General features: G+C 31.8%; 1 protein-coding gene across 2 annotated transcripts in view; it reads right to left on the reverse strand.

Annotated features, from left to right (window-relative positions):
• Positions 1 to 1,029: 1,029 nt before the first annotated feature.
• The window catches only part of LOC127712673 (ubiquitin carboxyl-terminal hydrolase 32-like), a 57,360-nt gene continuing 40,283 nt past the window's right edge, over positions 1,030 to 18,106 (reverse strand). For both annotated transcript variants that reach the window (XM_052219263.1, XM_052219262.1), the window contains exons 25-34: positions 13,043 to 13,205; positions 11,807 to 12,009; positions 11,054 to 11,244; positions 9,790 to 9,876; positions 8,634 to 8,754; positions 7,921 to 8,112; positions 6,579 to 6,819; positions 4,990 to 5,090; positions 2,924 to 3,016; positions 1,030 to 1,920 (exon numbers count right to left, since the gene is read on the reverse strand). In XM_052219263.1, coding sequence (XP_052075223.1) covers positions 1,750 to 1,920; positions 2,924 to 3,016; positions 4,990 to 5,090; positions 6,579 to 6,819; positions 7,921 to 8,112; positions 8,634 to 8,754; positions 9,790 to 9,876; positions 11,054 to 11,244; positions 11,807 to 12,009; positions 13,043 to 13,205 — 1,563 coding nt within the window. In that variant the 3' untranslated portion in view covers positions 1,030 to 1,749. The remainder of the gene's footprint in view (positions 1,921 to 2,923; positions 3,017 to 4,989; positions 5,091 to 6,578; positions 6,820 to 7,920; positions 8,113 to 8,633; positions 8,755 to 9,789; positions 9,877 to 11,053; positions 11,245 to 11,806; positions 12,010 to 13,042; positions 13,206 to 18,106) is intronic.

Below are 18,106 nucleotides of genomic sequence, written 5' to 3' on the forward strand. Positions count from 1 at the left end.
AGTAGTGACCACTTCAAAATATTTACCAACTATCAACATTCAAAAACATTTTCATTGCTTCTATGTCAGTAACAAAATCTATAGATATTTTCCAAGGTATAAATGCATAAATGGGGGTCAGAGGGCATATATATCAAATTTGATGGGGCATGCTTATTTTGAGTAATAGCCTAAAAAATTAAAGGAATTATAAAATGCAATTTGTAAATGGTGGGATAAAATATGAGATGCCCTTTGACCTCCTTTTGACATTATTTCTGGAACAACAGCAATAAATACATTAATAATTAGACTAGATTGTCTTTCTTTTCAACTGATAACAAGTGTCAATATTTTTTTACTACTAATACATGGTACATGGTAATAAAATTTTATCATGTCTAACAATAACATTTTCATTATAAAGACAAAAACAACCTTAAGACATCATTCAGTGCTAATTACTTAGTACAAAAGAAACTCTGTTATTCTCATTGAATCTGAAGTTTTCAGATTTTTACAATACACATGGTTCAGAAAATAGTTAGTACTAATTGGATTAGAAAATAGTTATAGTACTAATTGGAGTAAAAAGTACTAACAGACCTACATAATACATTTTTAAAGATTCTGTGGATTCATTTATTTTTCAATGGGCTAATTTTTGTGGATTGAGGAAAACTTATCATTTTGAGAAGGATCCTTGATTTTTGGTTAAAAGAAATTCGGCATTTAAGACTATAGCTGATTTGCATTTTGTTCAACACTTAAATTTGTGGTTTATCTTTACTAAAGAATCATAAAGACTAGCACCGACACGAATAATAGTGAGTCTACAGCATTCTTATATTTTCTCAGAGTTCTCAAAAAGTGGCGGTCCTAGGGTTTTGACCACCAAAAGTTTGCAAAGGACTGACACAATTTAGGATTCTCACATTTTTGTCCATTCTTCAAAAATCGCAATAATAAATGCAAGCAATAATATCTTAATTTGCAGTAGTTAAAATGTACAATTCAGTGCTTCATATTAGCAGGGTTTATAAAATGGTCAAAAAGGTCAGGGGTTCAATTATATGCTGTTTCAAGTCCAGAATATTACAAGGGTGGAATTTCATGCAAATAAATAATCTTTCATGATTTCAGAATGTGTACCAGACATTAGAAATAGTTCAAATTCTTAATTCTATAAAAATGATTATCATTATGAAATTGACCAAAGAGAATTTATAGCATAGCTTTGTAACAAGTCCATTTTTTGTATGCCAATGAATACTAATAACTTAAGGCACTATCATACTTAAAAGAATTCAGCTTTATGAAAGTCTTCAAGCTTCAGTTTGGATCAGCAGTTAATTTTTCAAAACCTTTATGTCAGCTGCATAATTTTTACCGGGAAATATTCAAGGCAGTTTTAATTCTGAAGCAGGTTTATACTTGAAAATTTAGCTGTGCAAAATCAAACAAGTCTATATATTTGCACACAAAATATAAAAGAAAATGATGAAATGAAAACCATGTGGACAGAGATTTTTCAACATGAAGCGAAAAATGAAGATGTATCAGTACATATATTATGTCAATGTTATACAGTGTTTAAATGTTCATGGTGTTCAACTTTACTACAAAGCTAGAATCTGTGAGAAAAAATTTCGAACTTTCAGACTCGTAAACCAAAAGAAAAAAATTGAACCCCTAATGGTTGAGCAGTAGTTAAATAAAAGTATTCAAAAAGTTGTTTGGAATGAACTTTAAGGTTTCCAATTTGTTCAATTATTGTATAACACAAGCTTTCTTAAAATCAGATTCAAATTCATCTTCAATTTCTGACAAATCTGGTTCCTTTCCTTCCAAATCTGGCATAAATTTACTGAATTCTACGTTCTGTTGTTCATAAAACAATATGTAAGCAGAATTGGTGTCCACTTGGTCATTAGATATCTCCTGGAAAAAAGAAACTGATAAATTATTAAGTGCCATGGTAATTAAATGTTAACATATATATAGATCTTAACAGTTTGAATGTATACAAAGAATCTTACAGTCAAACCTGTATATCAAAGCCACTCAACGACCAAAGAAAAGTGACCATATAAGACAGGTGACTTTTGAATTGAGATTCAAAATGAATAGATATTTCTACAGTGGGACAAGAAGAAGGTGACATTCTACGTCATTTGGTCTCTGATAGAGAGTTGTCTCATGGGCAATCATACCACATCTTTCTTATTTTTATATAGAGACAAAAAGGATGAACAAATAAGGTGATTGCATAAACTTCTAGAGATGAGTATAATAATGCAAGTCCATGCACATTCTAAGTGTATTAACAAGAGTGTTTTTATTGCTATTCTTCTTCCTGCTTCCATCAAGGCGAGACAAAAACTATGGGTAGGTGTTAATATAAGAAAGTTTTATAAAATTTTGTTGCTTTTTTGGGTCAAATTTACCATGTTGTCAATTTTGTAAATTTGGGATTTTTCTCTTTTTTTTAGAACAAAAAGCATATTATTTCAACTTCTTTGTTATAAATAATTGAAAAAATACATATCTAAGAAATTTGAAAAGAAAAAATTGATATGGGTTGTACATGTGTCTTGCAAAATCATTTCTTGTACCCCTCACCCATTTTCTCAACATTTTGGCTAATGAGACAGACTTGATTGGTTATAAAATTTGAAAATTTTATTACTCAAAAACTACTTATTGTAAATACACAATTTTTTCACAGAGTTAATTTTGATTATCATATGTTTTAAATTCATTGATATTTTCCACTTGTATCACGTTTTGGAAATAATTCCAGAACGAGATTTCAACGAGACTGAAACGTCAGAAGAATAGATCCTTAAGATCAGGGAATATAAACTCTAAGCCGGGAATGTCACATTATATACCCTGTCTGAGACCTGAATAACATATAATATATTTCCAATATAATTCTCACCTTACAACTACTGTCATTGTACAAATACCATTTGTTGTTTGGATTTTTAGCATAGCATACATAATGTCCTCCACCAAGAATTCCTGTGTGGCACTGTTAAATTAAAAAAAAAACATTCATGGTTATTTTCATCTCACTGTAAACAAGTCAGGTAATTTTTCATCAAATCAAATCATTGAGAACCTTGAAATAATTCCTGTAAGGAGTAGATTGACAATTTCAATCATATTAACTTATTGACTTATTTGTAGATCTTTTGTTGCTGATCATTTTTGCGGTTCATTGCTTTAGTTATTAAATATTAGGTAAAAACTTTAAAATTAGTTGAAAATCATCATTTAATAGCAATAACTTCTATAAGGATTCAATTGAAGATTTCAGTCATTTTTCCTTTTGCAGATCTTTTTTTTATCATATTGTTTTTTACTGAAATTTCACTCTGTCTCAGGGCTTCCAAAACGGTCATATATTCCGGACTTGACCGAAACTTTCATAAAAAGACCGGCTGCTCTCAGCCTCAAACGGTCAAATAGAATTGGTGTGCCACATTTTGTTATTCAAGGCATTTTCATGAAACGGTCATTTCAATTTTTACCAACTATCGATCGATAAAATTGTCCGTTTGGGGCTTTGGGCATGTCCGTTTGGGCATTTTAGTTTATAATTGTGGCAATCTATTTCACAAAGATATTTCGGTCATAATTGGGTTTAATAAAACAGAAGCAGCATATTTCAGATACTTTGAAGTGTCTCAGTTAGTCTAATCCTCTGGGTACATAAATGTACGGCTTGGTCTTTAGCTTGTGTACATCAATAAAAAGTAGAAAAAACACGTTTTCTTTTATTTAAATAACAACAAGCTGTCAAACAATTATCCCTTCAATAAGTTATATTGAAGCCATAAATCATTCACTGATTACAGGTTTGTTACCTTTGATGAGGTGTCCTTAGCTTATCTTTATCAATAGAATTAATGATGCATAACAATGTACATAAAGGTAATCCGGTAAACGAGGTCAAACATGTAAGCGTGTATGGAACAACATCCTATTTAATTACGCTTTATAGATATTATTTTAAATGAGCATTCAGTTTTAAAAGTATCCTGATATTTAAAAGTTATTCTTCAAATAAGGATATTTATAAATGAATAAGTATGATATATATTATTTTATTTAACACTGTACATCGTGTTAAATACTGGGGTACTCTCAAGGGGAAAATTTACTAAAATATATAGGAAAAACCAATGGACAAATTTCAGTCAATAAATGATTTAACTAAGTTAAATGGTGCCGTGATCACTTCTAAATTATATCAAGAGAACAATGCCTGCTCCGAATTTATTCAGACAATTTCCGATGTTATAGAGAAAGAGGTGATGTCCGACGTAAAGTTAAGTCCCGCCGTGGGAATTATGATCGACTAAGGTGTAGTCTAGGTATTGACGCTTTAGATCAACTTATGAGGATAAGCTTAGTAGGTGTAGATGTTAAAGACTTTGATCCTGTAGTTATCAACAAAAATGCGAAAAAAGGAAAAATCATTACTGACAGAAAATAACTTGTAAAAGGAGTCAACTGATTTCTGCTATGATGGCTTATTGAATGAATTTATTTTGCTGATCCATTTGGCTTTTTACATTTCTATCTCCTATAGTTTCTGACAAAATCACAAATATTGGGTAAAACTCATCTTTCAAGAGCAATCATTCCAGTAATAAGGTAGACTTACTATTTCCATCATGTTGACATATTTGTAGATCTTACTTTGCTGATCAACTTTGCATTTATTTTAAAACATTTTTTACTTACCAATATCAAAATGGGGTGGTACTGTGGGTTCATGACAAATTGTATTTTCGTGGATATTTGATTTGATTTTTTTTTTTTTTAAGTTTTCGTGCGAGCCTTTAAAATCTTTTTACTTTGTTGAAAATTTAAATTCATGGATTACCTAAACCCACAAAATCCACAAAAATTGATATCCCATGAATAATGATGAATCCATAGTTTTGTATTTCTTAGTAATCTAATTCATTGATACATTTTGTTTATATTACTTACTGACATAGAGTTGAGGTGGTATCGTACATCTGTGTAATCTAGTTCATCTATACTTCGGTTGTTGTTACAACTTTTGCAGTCATCTGTGCTAATTTGTTTCTCTAAAAAAACAGAGACTTATCATAAACAAATCATTCAAACAACTTTTAAGTATTCATCATATCATGAACTAAGATCATACTCTGAAGAAAAAACACATTTTGAAAATACAATGGTCTGAGTGCAAACTAGTGCAAATTCAGAAATTATTGCAATGTCTTTATCAATGTGAAAAAGGTGACAGTATCAGGTATGCAATAATAAACACTTCCCTCCCAATTTCAGGAGTGAGTTTCCTTCAAAAAACTTTGACAATGACATTTTTGTCAGAGGCCAAGGATTGGCAAAAATAAATGCCCACATTAATTTCAGAATTGACAGTAACTTTTTAATTGTGATGAAATGAACAAAACATTATTCACTTGAGACTGTAAAAATATTTTGTTACAGCAGAATGCATCGAGTGTGTAGGTAAAGGTATAATTTTTGGTTAGCTTGCTTGCTAGCTGAACCGTGAAGTCATTATTATTTTAGGTATACTACCCTTCTTTCCGAGTAGTCTAGTCCTACAGACAGATAGATTGGTTATCTGTCGGACTAGTCTACTCTTAAAGGAGAGTAGTTTACCTAACCTAATAATGACTTCACGGTTCAGCTAGCAAGCAAGCTAACCAAAAATGTTACTTTACCTACACACTCGATGCATTCTGCTGTAAGTTTTAAATGAAGTTGTTCATATGAACATTTATGGCACTAAGATAACTAACACTGAAATCACCTTTATTATTTTCTAAATCATCTTAAAAAGGATGGGAAAAGGTGTGGTGGGCTTTTAAAAACTAATTTAACATAAATTATTCCTTCATAAATGCAAAATTATAAGCCTCATTCCACTTTGCAAGAATTCTGGTGCCAAATCTTTTATGAATGTTTGGTTTTTGATATTTGAGGCCAATTTCAGAGACTTTCACTATATCATGGATGCCAGATTTTATTGGAGGTGGAAGCTGCCATATCTAGAGAAAACTACCAACCTTCTTTAAGAAAACTAAGAAAAAGCCTTGCCAATTAAGATTATTTCACATCTCACCACTTGGCTATAGAGGCCTCCCCGGCCTATGAATGAAATCCTTTGATCTCCACCAGTGACTTATTCTGTGCTGATACTTTGGGCAATAATTAAATGAATTCCCCCCAAAAAAATCTACAAACTTTGTTCTATCATAGTGTGATATATTCTTGTCAACTCAATGAATATTCCAAGTCATAAACTTAAAACATACGAAGTTGGTATGTGCAGATATATAAAAGAATATGTGTCCATATGACATCCATGTCCATGAACTGCAAATTATGAATCAAAATTTTATTTGGCATACACTTTTTAAAGTTTACATCATAATGAACATATGAACAAAGTTTCAAGTTGATTTGATTGCCAATTTAGGATAAACCAAAACTTGATCGGTGACTGAAGAATAAATCGATGCATAGATGGGAAAACAATATGCTTGTCAATCATAGGCTCATATCATATTTCAAACACCTACCTGAATCTGATTTGTCTTTATCACATAAGGTTGGAATATTACCATTTGGCACAATAGAATCACCATTTTGTAAAGTGTCTTTTGATTGGTTACAATTTGCATCATAAATGTTTTTATGTTTTTCACTTGATCTGGGCACAACATATCTTGATGGATCAAAGTCCTCATATGGGAAATTAACGATTTTATGTGACTTCACCCATCGGCCATTCAGGAATTGGAATCTTTTTAAATTGATAATCTGAAAAAAATTGATAAAAGCATTTCTTTCTATTACTATTATAAAAGACAAAATAAAAGTCATGTGAAAACTATGGGGGAAAAGTCACATGCAAAATAAAATTAGAAAAAAATATTTTTGATAAAAATAATCTGGTCTTTCATTAAACTTAATAAATTTCATTCAAGAGGAATTTAAAATACTTTATATTAATGACTACACTTTTTCACTAATAAATATTGCATAGTTTTGGCTGTAAAAATTAGATTATCTATTGTTTTGAAAACGTGAGGGAGTTTCTTTGCAAATGAGTTGAGAGATAATATGTTTATCACTACTTTCCTATCCTAAATTACTTTCCTATCCTAAATCAATGACCTTAGCTTACAACATCATCATGTTTACATTGTCTAATGGAAAATTATCACCCAAAAAGATCAAAGCAAAATTTAAGAAAATAGATATAAAACAGCTTATTTATAAGGAATAACATTAAAGCAGTTTGTTTTATTTTTGAATAATAAAGTTCTACCTGATAAAGATGTAATTGAAACTTACACATTAAAGAAGAGGAATATGAAACAGGAAAAATCAAAATGCATATTCCTAGAATAAAATACTTCCCGTACAAGAAGTCTGCTCTGAATAAAGTTAATACAGGTCTAAAATCAAGATTGTTCTGAATGAAACAAACTGCACAATGATAACCCTGCTATAAGTGTTTGATAAACAGGAAGTTGATGATGTGAAAACCAATCACATGGTACAAAATGTATAACATGCTAACATAAAGCTTGTTATCAAATTTCAGGGAGCTCTTATTTCTAGTTTATAAGAAAAATGCAACAAAAATGAGAAGGAACGTAAAGACATAAATAAAGCAGTATATAAAAATAAGAAGATGTGGCATGATTGCCAATGAGACAACAATCCACCAGAGACCAAATGACACAACAACTTTAGATCACTGAATAAGGCCCAGAAATGACAAATGTAAAACAATTCAAACGAGAAATAGCCCATTCCCCGTCTCCTTCGGAGTTGGGTATAATTAAATGAGTCTAACATTAAGTACTCTATTTCACCTCCTTCTAACATGGCTTTAATTAAATGAAAACTTACAAGTATTGGTGGTAGTCTCCAGATATCCAGTTTTTTAGAAGCCAGACAATGTTTTTTACATTTTGAGCAATAGTACAATTCATCCTCTCCTAACTCCTCCTCTTTAGTGAAGGCCTGTAGACAGGTATCCAGGTTAATTGGTTCCTTCTGTTTCCTCCGACTATCTTCTACACTTTCATGTTCTTCACACAACTGAAGAATACGATATGAATTAATGCTCTTTGTTAAAGATGCTTTTTTAATTAACAGCTAACAAGTCTTTCTAATTATTTTGGAATTCCAAGTTTAGACATAAGAATGGGTTTCATATTTCAACCCAAAAAATTCTTAGGCCTAATAAAAAAATACTTGTGTTTCCACTTACAATACCTACCCTAAAGTTCTTTGGTCATTTTTGAACAAGCACTTTTAAAGTCAAGACTGTTTTCCCTGTTTTAACCAGTCAAAAACCTTTTAAAAAAATTTGTATTTTGCATACCTTCCTACCCTAATTTTTTTCTGCATGTTAGCTGAAAGACAGTAAACTTTAAGATATATAAAAAGTTGTCTCCAATAACCTGTCTGATTGACAGTGCATTCTATACAAATTTCTTTTGACAGTAAGTGATAAGAAATGTTATGCATATTGTTTAATGGACGGCAGACAAGTGATAAGCAGTTTATCACTGTTTATGTTTAAGAAAGTGAGCTATTCAAAGATTTTATTTACTTACACGTTCTAGAGAAGTCTGATACCTGAGGTGTAATGCTGTGGGATCCCAATCAATAGCAATGAAAGACGAACCAAAGTTAAAACTGTCACTATTACAGCTTAACTTACATCCTCGACAAAACCTAAGATACAAAAATTATACCTAGATTATATCTAAAAACTGTTAAAAATCTGTTTTACAGTCAGACATTAGTAGTCCACCTACGTGACCTACTGGACATATACAAAATTATTGAAGCACAATGCACAAGTTGCAATCTTTATGGATTTTTAGTAGAGTAACTAGTTTTTTGTGTTGGTGATGAAGACTGTAAAGTCTGCTGAGAATTTACTCTGGATTCTTTTTTGTTGCCATGAATTTTTTGATTTGAGGAATTTGCATTTTCATGGATATATGGTTACATGGTTTTGCCAAAGTCTGCATACAAGCCTATAGAAAATTTGTACTTCATTGAGAATTTAAATTTGTGGTCTTTCTTGGAAATCCATGAAAGTTGGCATCCCTCTAATAAAAATGAATACTATGTATGTGAAATGATAAGTAATCGCTCACTTTAACATGTTTAATGTTTAACTACATTCAATTTTCAATAACTTATTTAATTTTCCCTCAAAACCCAAATTTCCACAAAATGTCAGTCTATTAATAGCTGCTGTGATCTTGACCTTCAACTTATTGACCTCAAATGCAATAGCTTTCTTTCTCTCCTTAAAAAGCATTATGCATGCAGGTTTGGTAAACATTTGATTAATGCCTCAAAAGATATTGTCCAGAAGCAACAATTGTCCACAACTTTTGTTACTTGATGTATGGTTCAAAAAGTATTATCTGAAAATTAAACATATGCTCATATTCCAATTTATTAATTGCTGCTGTGACCTTGACCTTTGACCAATGAAAACAAAATTAATACAAATCTTTTATCACCACAATCATACTATTCACAAAAAGAATGATAAATATATGATTTATGATATTATAAAGATATTTTCCAGAAATTTTTTTACCCAAAATTTCTATATATTCATTAGTGTTGCTAGTTTGAACTTTTGACCTTCTGACACAAAAAAATCAAGGGTCTTGCATCTTTCTATTGTGACCTCTAAACAAGATTATCATGTTGACCTGGTGACTTTTTTATACACATCATACATACCTGTGCCAAGGACACCATGCACATGTTAAACCATCTTTTTGTACAACTTTTAATGTAAATGGGTACTCATAACCAAGACTATCATCACTGAAACAAAAAATATGGTTTATTAATATAACTTAAACATTACAAATATCTTTATGTAAATATGTTTTTATACTTATAACTACCCATATAGTATATGGACAATTTCTGAACTCAGAACAGTTTCATTTTATGATCAAAATAACACTTGTCATATAATACCAGTTATTTCAAAGACAATATTCTTTTACCTTCTACTGACCCTTTATTCAGACACAATCAGAAAAAAGGAGGAAGGGTTGAGATCTCAATAAAATATTTTAACCCTACCACATTGTCATGTGCTGTCCCAAGTCAGGAACAGTTTCAGTAGTTGTCCTACACCATATCTTTAATATTTTTAGTTATTTAGAGAATTGGGTGTTAGCTGCATATCTTTAATGGTTTCTGTTCAATTTATTCACAACTTTTATAGACCAAAGGCAATTTAGAGCATACCATATTATATTTGTTTATCGTTGAAAACTTTCTGTGCATGGTTGAAACTTTTGGTTTCTATAGGATTTAATCTGGTGTCTTAGGTCCAAATTCGGCCTTACTTACCAATCTTGTGCATGGTTTGTAGTTTTGGCTCCTGAGGGAGGTAGAGGGCTGACAAGTCTGGATCCCTTGGTCCATATTTAGCCTTACTTACCAATCTTGTGCATGGTTTGTAGTTTTGGCTCCTGAGGGAGGTAGAGGGCTGATAAGTCTGGAGTCTTAGGTCCATATTTAGTCTTACTAACCAATCTTGTGCATGGTTGGTAGTTTTGGCTTCTGAGGGAGGTAGAGGGCTGACAATTCTGGAGACCTGGGTCCATATTTAGCCTTACTTACCAATCTTGTGCATGGTTGGTAGTTTTGGCTTCTGAGGGAGGTAGAGGGCTGACATGTCTAGAGTCTTAGGTCCATATTTAGCCTTACTTATCAATCTTGTGCATGGTTTGTAGTTTTGGCTTCTGAGGGAGGTAGAGGGCTGACAAGTCTGGAGACCTGGGTTCATATTTAGCCTTACTTACCAATCTTGTGCATGGTTGGTAGTTTTGGCTTCTGAGGGAGGTAGAGGGCTGACATGTCTAGAGTCTTAGGTCCATATTTAGCCTTACTTACCAATCTTGTGCATGGTTTGTAGTTTTGGCTTCTGAGGGAGGTAGAGGGCTGACAAGTCTGGAGACCTGGGTCCATATTTAGCCTTACTTACCAATCTTGTGCATGGTTGGTAGTTTTGGCTTCTGAGGGAGGTAGAGGGCTGACAAGTCTGGAGACCTGGGTCCATACGAACTGGTATACACACTGATTGGTTGTGGTGTCCACACACGGTAGAATGATTGGTGTACCAAATAAACATGGCCTAGTCTTTTGTACTGATAGAAAATACACATCCATTAATGTCTGCAAAAGCAAGAAAAAATATCTCCATTAGTTTGGTATTTTAATGTGAAGTAAATGTTAATTAGGAAACTGAGGCTTTCTGATTTCTTTTAGCGAATCCTTGACCTTTGGCAAAAATGTGAAATCTAATTGTTCTTCTTAATTGTTGAACAGTAATAGAGCAAGATTTCAGGTGAAATATCGTGTTTATCAATTACAGATGATAATAATATGTGTCCAATGACTAAATCATAAAAACACAGTAGCCATTTTGTTGTAACAACATAAAATATGAATGATATGCTCTAGTTACTAGACCTTGGTGGCAAGGCCATATAAAACCTACTAGTTTTACACTAGTAATTTTGGGGCCCTTTATAGCTTGCTGTTCAGGGCTCAGTGTTGAAGGCTGTACTTTGACTTATAATTGTTAACTTTTTACACATTGTGGCTTGGATGGAGAGTTGTCTCATTGGCACTCATACCACATCTTCTTATTTATACATTGTGACTTGGATGGAGAGTTGTCTCATTGGCACTCATACCACATCTTCTTATTTATATACACATCATTAATTCATACCATTTTCCGGTGGACTGCAATAACAAAACCATTGAAGACATCCCCAACAGATTTTGACATAGAATCAGGACTAGCTAAGCTGCCCATGGTTGTCAGATCACTGGGGTTTCTGGAATGTGTTGGAGTACTACTATTAGAACTGGAACCATTTTCTGAGCACTTCTGACCATTCTCTATACTACCATTCTCTTGAGGAATTTTTCCTGTTTATGAAAAAAATAATTAATTTACTGTGGATTCATTATTATTCGTTGGATACCAATTTTCATAGATACAGGTGAACCACGAATTTAAATGTTCAACTAGTTAAAAATTTTCTATAGGCTTTGTATGCAGAGACTGGCAAAACCACGAAATCAAATATCCACGAAAATGCAAGTTTTCCTCAATCCACGAAAATTGATACCACTGAAAATAAATGAATCCACAGTAGATCACATATTATGATTCTTCACTACATGTGAATCACAAATTCAAATGTTCAACAAATTACAAATTTTCTATAGGCTTGCATTCTGATATCTGATACATATATCTGTATGGGGCTTTTCCTGAAATCGCAATAATTAATCTCACATTTTTGTCCATTCTTCAAAATACACAATAATAAATGCATGCAATAATTTCTGAATTTACACTAGAATGGGAAAAGGTATGTAAAAACATTTTCTTTCTAAAATTTACCAGAATTTCAAATACTGAATATCTATTTGTCTGTAAACGAACATAAAAACTTGAACAAATAACTCACGAATCATGTGCTGCAAGTGGGTATTGGTCAACATGATACATTACATATTTAAATTTTTAAAAGAACACCTATTTCTTTACTGTTTTGTTTGTATAGCGGCAAATGCAAGTCATTTGACAACTATAGATCATATTTAAACAAAGTATTAATGCACAGCTACTGTACAAGCAATTAAACATGCCAATTAATCTATACCCAATGCTAACCCATTATTCAAGGTGTGGTTCTGCAATAAAAGATTAATCATAAGGTACAACAAGGGCATATTGACCATGTGTTATGCTTAAACAAAGTTTTTTTTGTATTTCTGATTGCTGTTAATTATTTCTTTGTAATATGTAGATTGCTTGATTGTTGTTTGCTTAATGTCCAGTGGCAAATATGTCATGCATGTTCAGGACAAGAACGTATAATGTGTAGAGAGCATGGCGTTGTCCCAAAAGGAGGCTATAGGTTAAATTTTCTTAATCAAGCCTTAAACTTACTTGCTGCTAGTCCTCTCTGTATATCACTAAGGCCTAAACTTCCCTTTGACCCTTTTTCTTCCTCAAATGACAGTGGTTTGATGTCTTCAGGGGGAGGTAACTCATATGCATATAACGTTCCACCAAGTAAAGTCCGTACCTTCTGACCATCCTGAGGTAATGTCTGAAATAAAATAAATAAAAGTTTTTAAATAAAAGGCAACAGAATCAGACATCTAAAATCGTCCTTATTTGATCAAATCGTCTGTATAAGTCATAGAGGAATAGAAACTACAGTTAAACCTGATTAAGAGACCACCTGTACATGTATTAGGCAAAAAGCTGTGTTATAAGACCATAAATTTTAGATCCCTCTGTAGTGCATTTCCTACAGAATTAATCTACATTAAAAGACTACCTGTCTTTTTAGAACACTTTTTATCTCTCCTTTAAGTGGTCTCTTAAAACAGATTTCACTGTATTTAAAAACTATTCTCTTGAACCAGTAGTTCAATCACTATCAATAATTGACACAGAGATATGTCTCTCCTTTGTAACATGTAAACTTTGCATATAAGAATCAAACTAAATGGACCATGAATGAAGGTTTGGACCAAAAATCTCCAACGGTGTACATGTGCCAATGGTAATACACTTGCCTACCAAATATCATTAATTTACCATAAGTGGTAAGCCAGACCTAATCACAAACTTAAACATTTGTTGATGGGGCTGATGTGAGAAACAGCACACCTAATTAGGTATTGCCTCTGTGAATTTGTCAAGGCAAGACAAAATTTTTAAATTGAAGTATATAAGGACTTAATGAAACATATTTTACATTTAAACCACTAAAAAATTTTGTTCCCTGGTCCTACCCAAATAAATTTTAACATGATTCAAAGGGCAGCAAATGAAGTATTGAAATTTAAAAAGAATTTTAACCTATTAGGTTTTATGAACCCACAAGTTGAACAATCTAAAAACAAAGGAAATTTCTTCAAACCATAGAAGTGCCAAAACATATATAACAGTGAACTCCCAAGTCATTCAACTTTGATAAAAAAAAAATTCAGGATTAAATTTATCAGTATTATCAATAAATATGAAGAGGCTTGTTTAAAACACACAGGTATGTAGTACTACACAATGTATACACTTACAGATGGTTATTGATAAATTTCTGACAAGTAAACAATCAACATTAACATACATGTACATATAGACATGAGATAGGGTAAAAGAAATGAGAAACAGTTATGCCTGACGGAAAATTACAGGCAAATTGCTTAAAAATCTCTCTGAAAAATTTTATCGAAAAACAGGAATTATTTGAAATGGGACAGATGCTTATAAAAAGCAAGAGTCAAATCACTAAACAATCCCTGAAATCATAATGAATTGAAAGTCAATATGGAAAATAAAGTCTTCTTAAAATTTTCACATATAAGTCATTACCGTAATAGGAACATTAATCTTACAACTAAGGTGACAACCATTTGATATTCAGGTGGGGGGGGGGGATCTTTGTGGTTCACCCCAACAAAGAAAATTAGTCATCAACAAGATACATATTTTAATCTTAAAGCAACAAATTCAAAACTATACAATTTCGTTTTTTTCACAAACCTTGAAAAGTGATGTACTCATGAAGGAAATAACTTCCACAGTATTTCAAAAACTAAATTTCCATGTAAACTCTTTTCAAAAGTATCTAAATGGTATGTTAGAAAATATTTTTTCTTTCATATTTCTGCTATATGTTAAAAGGAATCCAAATACTAATTTAAATATCATTTAAAACTCAGACAAAATTTGATCATTCAATTTGAGTGAGATTTTGTATTATAGAAGTAAATAATTTCTCTGAAATGTAAGATGAAAAATTGAGATGATGTTCTTGTGTAAGACTTCACAGGCAACATCTTAATAGTACATTGTACTTCAAATCCATAATAATGTTATAACAAAATATAATTTTTTTGTACTTTGATGAATTCCGAAAGACATTTTAAAATTCCTATATTCTATAGAATGTACTAGACCTTCACGAGATATAGTTACTTCAAATCTAACTTAATGAATTCCACTAATATTTTTATGTTTTAGCAGAATTCCACTAATACTAAATCATGTAAATGTTAGCAGGCCAGTGTCTATTTTGGCATCAGCTTTCAAATAATAACCAACAGACTTGAAAGATCACATTAGCTTACCACCTTTCCAGGTGCCTTTTCTGTAACATATTGTAATATTTACCCACATGTCATTCTTAATACAGAATTGTAGAAACTTTATTTATTCTTGTATAAATATGTCAGATTTAAGAACAGCTAGAAGACAACATTGGTTTAACATTGTTTAAGTGCCATTAAATAGACTTATTCTTCATCATGATATCAGTATTAAAGACTTAATGGCATGTTTAGTGAAAGTCAATTGTCGGAAACTGGAGATTAAGGTTGATATTGGGTAATACACAGTTCCACAATACCATATGGTTTCTGTAGTGTTTATAATATCTGTTTAAATATCAGGAGTGATTTGTCATATAAAAACAACTTGTAAAGGCTGTTACCATTTTGTTGGTTCTGCATAATAAAAAATTGGATAAGTGTGAAATAATATGATTTTCAGGTAAATATGTTTAAAATGAAGTGTTGAAATTGCAATAGTTTTCCTTCTTTTTATATTAATTTACAATAAATTGTAATATCAATTCTATTCATCTATGAATTTGACTTTTTTTTAGAAGTATTATATTTAAATGATATATTTAGAAAACTGAACATCTATGTTTCCAATAAAATACCATGCTTTGAATAAAAGGTCAAGAAATGGAAACTGACATTTATTTGTAATTGATTTGATGATTGATTGGGGTTTGCTTTATTCCGCCACAGCACAAAAAAAGGCTATATCCCAGCAAATTTAATTGTAATATTTTTTACTTATGAGCTATAAAAGTAAAGTCTGCTTTCATTTATTAGGGCATATTGACAAAAATATACCATCGTTTCAATTATATATTCCTTTAAATTAACCCAATGTTTTAATTTCTTGTAGTCCTGAATATGTCTGTAATATTAACCATTTGATGTAACTATTTAAAAATTGTTTATTTATTAATTACCTACTTTAAATTCAGAAATTATTGCAAGGTTTTTATTAATGCAAATAATCAGACTGGGTGAGTATCGCAATAATAAGAACTCGCATTCTGATAACCGAAATATAGACCTGAATGCACTTTTTTTCGAAATCGCAATAATAAAACTCGCATTTTTGTCCATTCTTGAAAAATCACAATAATAAATGCACGCAATAATTTCTGAATTTACAATATATTTTTCTCTAATTTTTTTGTTGTGATATCCTCTTGTATCCTTAACTAAATACAGAATTGAAAGTTTCCAGTTCACTTAATAAGAGACTTTTCCTAGCAATAATGTAACTTTTAGTGGTTTTAATTGAAATTTTTGATAAATTTAACATGTAATTAAAACATGTCATATAATATTTATTTTTTCTTACACAGATACTGTAAACACATTCTCTAATTCAAGCTATCTAGAAGTGAAAGACAATTATCCAGAAAGAAGTAGAAATAGTTCCATTATTTAGAAACCATCTTTAGACATGACAACAAGCAGTTCAATTTTCAATGGAAAAGTATCAAGTATCAAGTTTGTGTCAAAGTAGACTGTTTCCTTCAGTATGTAAAACTGGACATCAAATCTAAATCGTACACCAAATCATCATCAAGTTCCTTTATATACATGATATAACAGCAACACGATGAACGGGACAAATATCACTTTCCCCATGAATTGGACAAGTTCTAAACCAAATCAAACACACCATCAACACCATTCATATCATTATTTCGGGATGGATGAGAACTCTTGTGAGACGTTGGACTGCATCATGGTCAAGAGATATCGCCACGACAACTACAATGAACTGTTCAACATGTCACTGATGCTCGGCTTTATCAGTTTTATTGGAGCAATTGGCAACATAATAGTTATAATGGTTTTCATCAGAAACCGAATCAAGAAAAGTTCTACGTATTTCATGTTGACCCTCGCCATCATAGATTTCATGGTCTGTACAATAGTCATACCCGGCATTGTCGCCAGAGAATGGATGATGAAATATTATTACGATGTTTTGTGTAAAGTCATAGAGTTTATGCGTTCTCTTATGATTCCTGTGTCAGCCCTTATCCTTATTGCTATAGCGTTCGATAGATTTTTCCTGATCTGCATGAGTACAAAGGAAATCATGACCCCCTTTGTGACAAAAATGGTCATATTAGTGATTATGTTACTCGGAATGGGTTTAGGGGTACCACCCTTACTTTTCATAAGTGTTTATGTCCCGGAAGATGATGGTACTTACTATAACTGGGAGTACTGTGTGAAAACTGAACAATTCATAGGTATAAACGGTCAGTATCATTACTGGTACTTTGTCACAACTTTATTTGGAACCATGATTGTTATTATTTTTATTCTGTATCTTCTCATATTAAAAAAAGTCATTCAGCGGTCTAGAATGTGGATAAACCGAAGACCCAAAATTTTTCCTGAAAGGCGAAACACTGCGGGAACACTGCATGGGAAAATACATATCGAATCCACCATGAGTAACCATAGAACATCAGTAACAAAGATATTACATATTTCAACAGTCTCATCAATATCAGAGCAATCAGAAAATCTACAAAATAATCAGCCATCAACCTCAGGAATCAAAAGCAATCAACCCTCAACCTCGGGAGTCAACACCAAAATTATTAAATCACCACCTTCAGAAACTGATACGAAAACTCTCACGACCCGTAACTCCAAACAACAAATGGAGGCTAAATCGAGTAGCCCTAATATCAAAACTTTGTCGGACATACGTAAACGATCCGTCCATGTTAAAACGACACAAGTTCTTTTCATTGTAACTCTCGTGTACATTTTCTCCTTCCTGCCAACCTTTCTGGAGACCAATGAAGTCCTTGAAAGCAACAAATACCTGACGTACATCTATTTTGTAAACAATGCTGCTAATCCAATCATCTATTCTTTC

The sequence above is a fragment of the Mytilus californianus genome, unplaced genomic scaffold (genome assembly GCF_021869535.1).
Source record: "Mytilus californianus isolate M0D057914Y unplaced genomic scaffold, xbMytCali1.0.p SCAF_8, whole genome shotgun sequence".
NCBI classification, from domain to species: domain Eukaryota; kingdom Metazoa; phylum Mollusca; class Bivalvia; order Mytilida; family Mytilidae; genus Mytilus; species Mytilus californianus.